This window comes from Coptis chinensis, chromosome 7 (genome assembly GCF_015680905.1).
Source record: "Coptis chinensis isolate HL-2020 chromosome 7, ASM1568090v1, whole genome shotgun sequence".
Classification (NCBI taxonomy): Eukaryota; Viridiplantae; Streptophyta; class Magnoliopsida; order Ranunculales; family Ranunculaceae; genus Coptis; species Coptis chinensis.
In genome coordinates, this window is record NC_141462.1 from 70,511,974 (window position 1) to 70,521,910 (window position 9,937).

Genomic DNA, 9,937 nt, shown 5'->3' on the forward strand with positions numbered 1-9,937 from the left:
TCTCTCACACACCCTTAGAACCGAATTGGATTTGTTTTTGCTTGAGTGATGTCTCAGAGGAAAAAATGGCCAGAGAAAGAGGTTTCTTTTTATAGGCTACAACAGGGACCATGAGGAGAAATTAGGGTTGGGCCTCCTCACGGGCATGGGCTTCCCATGTTCGCCCATAACACACAGCCCAAGTCCGTCAACAAATGACTTATTCCACTAAAGGCCATTGTTGCACTACCGTCCTAATCCCAAATTACGTGTCAGCGTTTATGAGTTCCATATTATATGCTCGTTGATTTCCCCGGGTTTAAGATATCAAATGCCTGTTGATTAAGTCAAGTTACTGACAACTACATTAATCAACTTCTTATGTCCTTGAGTAGTACCACTCAACCTCATTGTCATGTCAGATCAAATCCACCTGCAAGGTTTACATGACAATCCTTATGAGCTCCTCAAGGGGACATCATCAGCCTAACTTCTTGCAGGACACGGATTCTTTCTATAATCAGCAGCACACCTTACATACAATGTCATTACCCAATCCATCGAGTTTGTTGATTCACAAATGAATCTCACTCATTGATGATTTAAAACAATATACAATACACGTAAGTGCCCGTTATTATATCCGGATTAAGAGGATAATCATCCATAATAACAGAGGCGTTTGTTCTCTTTTATAGTCAGCATAAAGAGAAACAACTTCACTTGGTCCTGTTCAATACACACAAAGTGTACTAGTGTAATCCTATAGTCAAGATAGATTAATACCATATTATACTACAACTGTACCAATGGTTTGTCCAAACCCATCTAGGTTGTGAACGTTTACTTATACTTTATAAGGTACTGATGATATGATCTTCTGTGTGTCACCACACACCATATCATCTACAACATAAAGTATTAGACACATGCATATAACTAATAACATATATAATATGCATAACATTTGCCCATATGATTCTCATTCAAAATATAAAGAATTAGAGTTATTACAAAAGTAATGCTTTTAGTATATAACCCTATCAAAAAGCTGATTGGTTCATGGAGATCAAAGAGGGCATGACAGACTTCATTCTATTGGTAAGAACCTTAGAAATGCACTTATATGTAATGTTACAACAAGATATAGGTCTGAAGTCTGTCACTTGGACAGAGGGTTAGGCACCTTAGGCACCAAGCATATGAACGTGGAATTGAAACCTTTTGGCATAACAGAAAAGTTAAGGACATACTTCATGGCATTGAGAAAATCCTTACCAACAATTGCCCAACATTCCTTAAAAAAGCACGCATTGAATCCATCTGGACCCGGAGCTTTGTAGTTGTCCATATAAAAAAGAGCCTCCTTGATCTCAACATTTGTAACATCTGATTCTAATACCTCTGCCTCCCTTCTTCCAATGATTGCTCTAACTCTGAGGTTATCAAAGAAGCCCATATGAGGATTTGTATGAGTAGAGACACCTAGGATAGATCTATAGTGGCTAGTAAACAACTTGACCAAATAATTGTGATCATTGTGTTTAACACCCTGTTCATCCCTTACAGACCATATTTTGTTCCTCCCTTTCCTTTCCTTAACTATATTATGGAAATATTCCGTGCACCTATCACCCAAAAGGTTCCAAGTGCAACTTGACCTCTACTTGATATCCTCATATTCCATTTTTAGCAACTCAGAGTATGCTTTCCTGAGCTGTTTCTCCTTGTGAATCTGATCAAAGTTCCCTGGAGCAACCTGTAGTAATTTCTGCACATGGAACAATTCCATTCTAGCTTCCTCCACTCTCTCTTGCAGCTTAGCGTAATGCTTCTTAGACCAACTCTTAAGAACATATTTCAGTCTTCTTAGTTTAAGAGTAAGAGTAGTCTTTGAGTTGCCCATACAATGTTCTTGCCAGCTGCTAGTAACAATATCCTTAAACTCGGAGTGCATAGTCTAGGCATTACAAAACCTAAACGGGTAAATCTTCTTTGTCTCAATGAACCATGTGAGAATCATAGGAGTATGATCTAAAACACCTTGTGGAATAAATTCTACTTCAGATGCAGGAAAAGAATTTAACCATAGATTATTTACCAGACATCTATCAATCTTCGAGTACTTCCCTGAGTTGTTAGTCCAAGTAAGTGTAGAAGCTACCCAAGTACTTAAGATCAGATAATCCTGCGGCAGATACACAATTCAAGAACTCAGCAATCTCACTCGGATGGGTAGGCTCACATTCCAATCTTTCTGAAGAACTCAAGACGCAATTGAAATCCCCACATACATTCCATGGTAATAATATAGAAGCTTGCAGCTGAATAAGGTCCTGCCATAAAACCAGCCTTTCATGTCTTGTGTTCTTTGCATAAATACATGTAAGTATAAAGGACTGTCCTGTGGGCAGGATAAGCACCTCACAGTGTAACAATTGTGATGTCTCCTTTATAAGCTTAACTTGTACAAAATTTTGATCCCAGTAAAACCAGATTCTCCCATCAGCATCGCTAGCATAATTACTGAGATAAGACCAAAAAGGACAACATATATTTCTTATAGTTCAAACTTCTCTTTATTAACTTTTGTTTCTAACAGAGATAGCATACACAGCTTGTGTTCCAGCCTAATCCTATTCACCTCACTGGCTTTATGAAGCTCATTTATTCCCCGAACATTCCAAGTACCTAACGCTATCATTAAAACTTTATGGGTGGTTTTTTGTTACCTCCTTTGGGTTTACCCCTTTCCTTGTCCTGCGCTTTGAGTAGTGTACGCACAAAAATGTGTACCTAGGTCTATACAATTGATTTTAGAGTCGCCACTAACTTTATCAAGGAAAAGTTGAGTAAAACCTATGTGAAGGACTAGCCCTCGAAACTAGATGATTATTGGGTTCGGGAGTCAAGGTACGATGTGGGAAGGTGTTAGGCACCCACAATCGCTTGGTAAAACCAGCCTTACTTCTATTGAGGTGCAAAGTTTTAAGATAGGCAAACCGAGAAAGCTTGAAAAATTAATCTATCAAGTTGGATGATCCTCACTAAATTATTTAAAACTAATAACTATATGCTATAATAAAACTAAAAAAATAACCTAATATGCAATGCTAAAAGAAATAAAAGAGAAAAGAAAGATGTCACTAGGGGTGTGCAAAAAACCGCCTTATCCGACAAAACCGACCGATCCGATCCGAACCGAGTCATACGGGTCAGTTATCTATTTAGTGTTCGTTTGGATCGGGTTGTTAATTTGCAAAACCGACTACATCGGTTCGGACGTCAGTTTAAATTTGTAAAACCCGAAAAATAACCGATCCGACCGTTATGTCGGCCGGAAATAAAATAATAATAGATTATAGTTGCACATGTTATCTAATAAACTATAATATTGTACCTTAAACTCATTACTTATGTATACCAACAAACTTATGGCGGCTTGTACCTTTGTTGGTTCACGCGGATGTCCACTCCTTTCCAAACTCAATTTTTGACCAAAACACAACCCAAAAAATGAAAGTAAAGTTCCCCTTATACCCCTATCTCTACCAAATATCAAGATAACCAAACCTTCAAAAAAACAACCGGACTTTCGGATCTTATTCTTGTCGTCAAACTTTGAACCTTCATCTTAAAATGAAATAAAAACTCTAAAATACAAAAGCAATTGGAGGCGCAGATTTGACACGACTTTGTTCGGTCGGTTCGGTTAAAACGAAAAAAATCGATCTGATCGGATATCGGTTAGGTAGTAACTTGGTCGGTTCAGTTTCTGATCGGTTAAATCTAAAATATCGGTTCAGTTCGGTTCATGTTATACGCAAACCGACATAGTCGGTTCGGTGGTCGGTTTTACTCCAAAACCAACCCGAACCGACACGTGCACACCCCTAGATGTCACCTTGTTTGGAATGTTGCCTCATACTTGATTGTAAATTGATTGATTGATTAATGATAAATTTGATCTTGGATTGACAACTATGATTTTTGGATTGAAACAGGTGATTTGAGGAAAAAAACAACTTTTGGTGAAAAGAAGTTTCTACTCAAGATCAACGAGAAGAAAAGAATGCTAAAAATGAAGAACTAGAAAGAAAAAATGAAGAACTAGAAAGAAAAAATGAAGAACACTGAATAAAAGAAGGCTATTATCTTTGAATAACTAGGTCCAGATTATTAATTCCGAATTCCTAGCTCTAGCTTGCTCTAGATGTTTTTTATGAGTGAATGAGACCCATATTTATAGCTTTTGGGCGTGGATTCAAATATGGTAATGATTTTGATCCAATGGCCGAGTATTGATGAAGAAAAATCCAATGACTTGATCTCTTTCTGGTTGCACCTCCTAAATCTGGCCCTTGATTCAAGAGGTGGGATAAGGGGTGCGATCTTGGCCCTTGATCTTTGGATATTTCAGATGGATTAGGGAAAAAAATCATGACCTACACGTCCTTAATGAGCCCATAATCCAGAGTTTCCAAACTTAGCTCCAAAATGGCATATTCTCTAGAATATTCTTGATTTTAGGGATCAAATCAAATCAAACAATTAAGGAAGGTTCTCTAGGTTTTTGGAGTCTTGAAAATGGGCTAGAAACCCTAATGAAAAGGTCCAAATCGAGCTGGATCCACATCCCACGAGCACGGGTCCAAAATCCACAAAAGGCCCATTTTGACAATATTTTCAATGCTGCAAATTCTCTTTGACCGGGTCAAAATTAGGCAAACTCTTCTTCACAAAAATTGTTCATTAATCCATTAGGAAGGTACATGAACTCTTAAAATTATCCTTGGGTCGAAATCTTACTCCAATAATGTATGGCACTGAACAGCGCGCACAACGGGTAGAAACGAGATAAGGCAAGATTAGGGTTTCTGAAATCCAAAAGGAACCTAGGAAAGCTTGTACTCATTTCAAAAGATTTTTCAAGGGGAATTCAAATATGAAATAATCTCATCCAAAGAAAGAGTGGAAAAAACGAGATTTGGGCTCCAAAGGGTTCTGAGGGGGCATTTTGGTCATTTTCAAATTTCAAAACTCGAAAGAATGAAACTTCACCATATGCATTTAGAACATGATGAGGGAGAGTCTAAAGACGCTAAAAGAAGATGAAAAGAAAGAAGATTGATGTAGAAATGAAGACTCTAGAAAGCAAATCACCTTATATGATTATATTTAATTCAAGGCAAAATCATAAATTAATTATGCCTGGGGTGCAAAAATGGGGTGTTTACAAGTAGTCTGCAGCATCTGTTTCTTTTCTTTGTCAGGACTTGTACTCTTTCTCTGTGAAGGTATCTGCTTTTGCTATTTGGATGATCTAGTTTCTCTTTTCTCAGTTACTTTACTTGCAACCATGTCAGCAACCTCTGGCTCCTCATGTTCTACTATGGCAAGATGATCAGAAAAAATCTCTCTGTCATCTTCAAATTCATTGGAAACCTCATGAAATGTAAGGTCATCCCTTACATTAGTGAATTCCTCCAAATTGTTCTCATATTGTTCATTAATTGCTTCTGACACTTGTAGTTATGGCAACAGACTACAGAAATTTCCTTCAGCTGCAACTTCTTGTGGTTGATTTAATGGGTTCACACCCTCTAAATCTTGATAGGTATCCATATCAACTTCATCTGTTAAAGCCTGAAATTGATTAGAGATAGTAATCCTCACAGGTGCTACAACAATGGCTAAGTGATTATCTGATGAGCTCGCATCCACTAGAGAAGTTGTATCAGGTGAGTTGTGAGGCTCTTGTATATGTGAGACTACATCATCAGGTACAATTGTTACCGGTGCCACTACTGCTTCCTCAGTAGCTGGAGCGTCTGCTTCTACATTGGTAGTTCTCCTTACCCATGTAGGATTTCTCTGCCTCTGTTGCCCCTGCGTTCCAACTCCAGTACCAGTTGCGTTAACAGTGCTCCTAGTAGTAGTTATGTTAGGTCTTGGCTGCTGGATAGAATGACATGCAGTATCTTTATGACCAATCTTTTTGCAGAGGGAGCAAGTAGATGGGATGACATGCAGTATCTACAATTTTAATCGTGAATGGTATGGTCTGTACTCGTTAAGAAAAAATTTCAAGAATTGGAATTCCGGGGCCTTTCATTGTGGTTCGTGCTGGACCTCAACGCTTAGACAACTTTCCATATCTTTTAGTCTCTTTGTTGGCTCGCACCCAGAGGTCATCAGTTTGTCTTCCCTAAAGTGAAGTTGGACAGTGGTAAATTGGTGTTGAAGGCGAGTGTAATTGCCTTAGTTTCCTTGAGCAATCTGAATCCCCTGGTCATTCTCTATTACTAATGAAGTTTGTATTTCGACCGAACAGGCTATATAGCTTGTGAAGTTGTTACGGCCTTTCAGGTGGCCAATCTTTTTTCAAGCTCAAGTCTGACAATATTTTGGAAGGAGCTTAACTTCCTCTGGTAGGAGTTCGATTCTGTTTCATTACAATTTGGTTGAGTTAGTATTGGGGGCTACCAACATCAACGTACGCGTCTATATTCCAGTAAGAAGCAAAATGGAACTACAGTTTCAGACTTTTAGTGATTGACAGATCTCTGTTTTTGTAAGTTACAATTCATGACTTCACCAATTGAACTGAACTATAACCCGGTTCAGTCTGTATACACTTATCTTTCATCTTCTCTCGCACTATTTCCAAATCTTTCCATCTTCCAGCGGATGCATACACATTAGATAGAGCTATAGAGTCTTCACACCTAGATATAGTGTCAACCATTCCACTTTCTCCTTGCAACTGGAGGAGATGTCTCCCCACCTTTTCTCCCATGGTTGAGTTTCCATGAATCTTGCACGCAGCTAAAAGACTTCTCCACAGGATTTTATCTGGTTGAAGTGGCATTTCAATTACGAAGTTATATGCTTCTTGTAACCTCCCCGCTCTACCAAGTAGATCAACAATGCATCCATAATGTTGAATAGTTGGTGTTACACCAAACCCACTACCCATGCTATAGAATAACACAAGGCCTTCATTGACAAGCCCTGCATGACCACACGCGAACAATAAACTCGTAAAAGTGACTGCATTCGGCCTAATATTTGTCACCTGCATTGCTTCCAGTATATTCATAACCTCTTTCCCTTGCCCATGAAAAGCTAGCCCCGAAATCATTGATGTCCAGGTCAGTATGTTTTTCATCTTTATCCTATTAAACACAACCAATGCACTTTTCAGACACCCACATTTAGAATACATATATCCACCAAACAAGTTCCAATATATACGTCATGTGGCACAGAAAGTATTTTCTCTATACGCCCATGAACGCAACTCCTACCAGAGGAAGTTATCCTATAGAGAGGATGCATAGGTGTGGGGATATAGGGAAAGATTTAGCTATTGGTTTTGTGTTGTCATCGGTGTTAAAGGCGTGTGTGGGTGTGGGTGTGGGTGTGAAGGCAGTCGAAGAAGGAATGCGGGTTCATGGTCATGTAATGAAGTATGGGTGTTATGAGGATGTGAGAGTTCAGACTAAGTTGATTGATTTTTATGGGAAGTGTGGGTTAATGGAAGAGGCTGAAAGAGTGTTTGATAGAATTTCTGAGAGGGATGTTCAAGCGTGGAATACTTTGATTAGTGTGTTTGTTAAGGATGGAAATATGGAAGCTGCTAAGAGTTTTTTTAAGCGGATACCGGATAGGAATGACTTTACGTGGGAGGCTATGATTAGTGGTTATGCAAATGTGGGTCGGATGGATGACGCGCAAAAGCTTTTTGATGAGCTTTTGGAAGATTGCAGCGAGTTGGATATGAATGCACTTGTTTGTACAGCTATAATTACTGGTTATGCTAAATACGGTGATATTGAAGCTGCGCGGAGGGTTTTTGATGGGACGTGTAGAATGGATGTGGTTTCGTGGACTGCAATGATATCTGCATATTGTCAAGCGGGGATTTATATTGAAGGTGTGGATCTTTTTAAACTCATGTTAAAGATTGGAGGAGAAATAAAGCCAAACGAGTCCACTGTTTCCAGTGTGGTTTCGGCCTGTACTCATTTGGGGTCGGTTGAGTTAGCGCGCTGGATTAAGGAATATATTTATAGTCGTGGTAAAGAGCTATTGAACACTCATACTGTCACTGCTCTTATTGATATGCATGCCAAATGTGGAGAACCAGATGAAGCGTATGAGTTGTTCAAGCAGTGGAAAGATAAAGACATTGTTTGTTATAGCACAATGATAGTTGGGTTTGGTATGCACGGTCGTGGAGTAGAAGCTTTGGAGATATTTTCTCAGCTTCGAGAAGATGGGGTGAGACCTGATAACATTTGTTTCGTTATAGTCTTATCTGCTTGTAGTCATGCAGGTCTTGTAAATGAAGGGTGTCGATACTTTGATGTGATGCAAAAGGAATACTCTATTCTTCCAATTGTTGATCACTACATGTGCATGGTTGACCTAGTGGGTCGTGCAGGGTGAATTGCTGATGCCTACAGAACCATTGTCGAAGTCATGCCTCCTGTCGAACCCAATGCAGGTGTATGGGGTGCTTTGTTGAGTGCTTGTAGAGTATACCATAATGTTGAGATAGGTGAGATAGCATCAAAGCATTTACTAGAGATTGAGCCTGAAAATGCAGGAAACTATGTCCTCCTTGCGAGTAGTTATGCCAAGGCACGGAAATGGAAGCAAGTTGAGTGTGTGAGGGGCCTCATGAAAAGCCGTGGAACGACAAAATCATCGGGATTCAGTCAGATTGAAATCGGTGGCAGATCCCATAAGTTCCGAATAGGCGATATCCCTAATCATCTTTCTGGTGAAGATTTAGTTTCTAAGTGATACTCCACATCCCCCAGTGTAGAGCACGGATATATATAAAGGGGGGGCCTTTGGTTCTCTGTGTAAGCCGGGCTTCAGGATTGATTATAGTGAAGAGCTCAACCATTTGACAAGTCCCAACCACGAGGCATTTTGTTAGTGGAACAAACAGTGAGATGGCCAAAAATCACTTTATTGGATGGTTCAGAGTTCAAATTACTATTTTGTTCCATATGATCCAGGAGGAAGATTTTCCTACTATTACGTGGGATTTCAATTTTCTTCCCTTGGCGTGTTGAGTTGCTCTTTGTAATCCTACGACACATTCTTTTAGAAAATTTATGCGTACCAATGGTGTTCCCAATTTATTTATTTTTCCATATTTTTTAGTTTTTCACCGGAATAAGAAAGACATACTGTGATAGTGTGATGTTAGGAGATTTAGTTAAAACTTGTAGCTGTTACTAATACTCACAGAGCGAGAAAAACAAACGTAGCAATAAACAAATACCAGAAGGAAGACAGAGGAAGAGATGTAGTGATGTAGTGAGATGAACATATTCTTGTAAACTTATCATGGAAATGAAGAGAGAAAAGAGAACAAGTTCAAAAGAAACAGAGCTTGATTGAGATTAAAGCAAAACTTGTTTGAGATTATAACAAAATTGATTCGTCACTGTAAGAAAATGGATAACTTCAAAGAGAATTCATATTATGATATCCTTGTACACTACAACAGAAAATCTAAACACATTTAAAGGGGCGTGCCTGCGCTGTTAAGTCTGGCTTTAGCCGCCGTGACATAGAGGCCTTCATGAGCCAGCCTTCCACCGCCAAACACTTTTGAACATATGTAGATTTTAGTCTTCTAAGCCTTTCGGCTGTGATTCCGTTTGTTCCATCCTACCAGAATGCAACACGTGTTTTCTTAGTCACTCAAGCCTTCACACCGTCGTTTTGTCATGATTTCCGTCCGTTTTTGTTGACTTTTTTGTCACTGTAAAATTTTCAAATTACAACACTAATAAAAAGGTGATTAAATTTGGTATAGGGATAGAAAAGTAAATGAGCTGAGTGAGTTGTCAGCTGTCACCATCATATCCAACAACGTTTTTGTCCTTTTTATTTGACTGTTTTACCCCCTTAAATATTTAAACTCCAAGAG

The 9,937-nt window shown here is 38.9% G+C and overlaps 2 protein-coding genes across 2 annotated transcripts; one reads left to right on the top strand and one right to left on the bottom strand.

The window, feature by feature from the left end:
- Window positions 1–6,565: 6,565 nt before the first annotated feature.
- LOC147488642 (pentatricopeptide repeat-containing protein At3g18970-like) lies at window positions 6,566–7,150 on the bottom strand. The gene has a single exon (XM_086574442.1). The coding sequence runs from the start codon at window positions 7,148–7,150 to the stop codon at window positions 6,566–6,568; it is 585 nt and encodes a 194-aa protein (XP_086430568.1).
- A 122-nt stretch (window positions 7,151–7,272) lies between these two features.
- Window positions 7,273–8,433, top strand: LOC147488643 (pentatricopeptide repeat-containing protein At1g08070, chloroplastic-like). Its single transcript, XM_086574443.1, has one exon. The coding sequence runs from the start codon at window positions 7,273–7,275 to the stop codon at window positions 8,431–8,433; it is 1,161 nt and encodes a 386-aa protein (XP_086430569.1).
- Window positions 8,434–9,937: the final 1,504 nt, after the last annotated feature.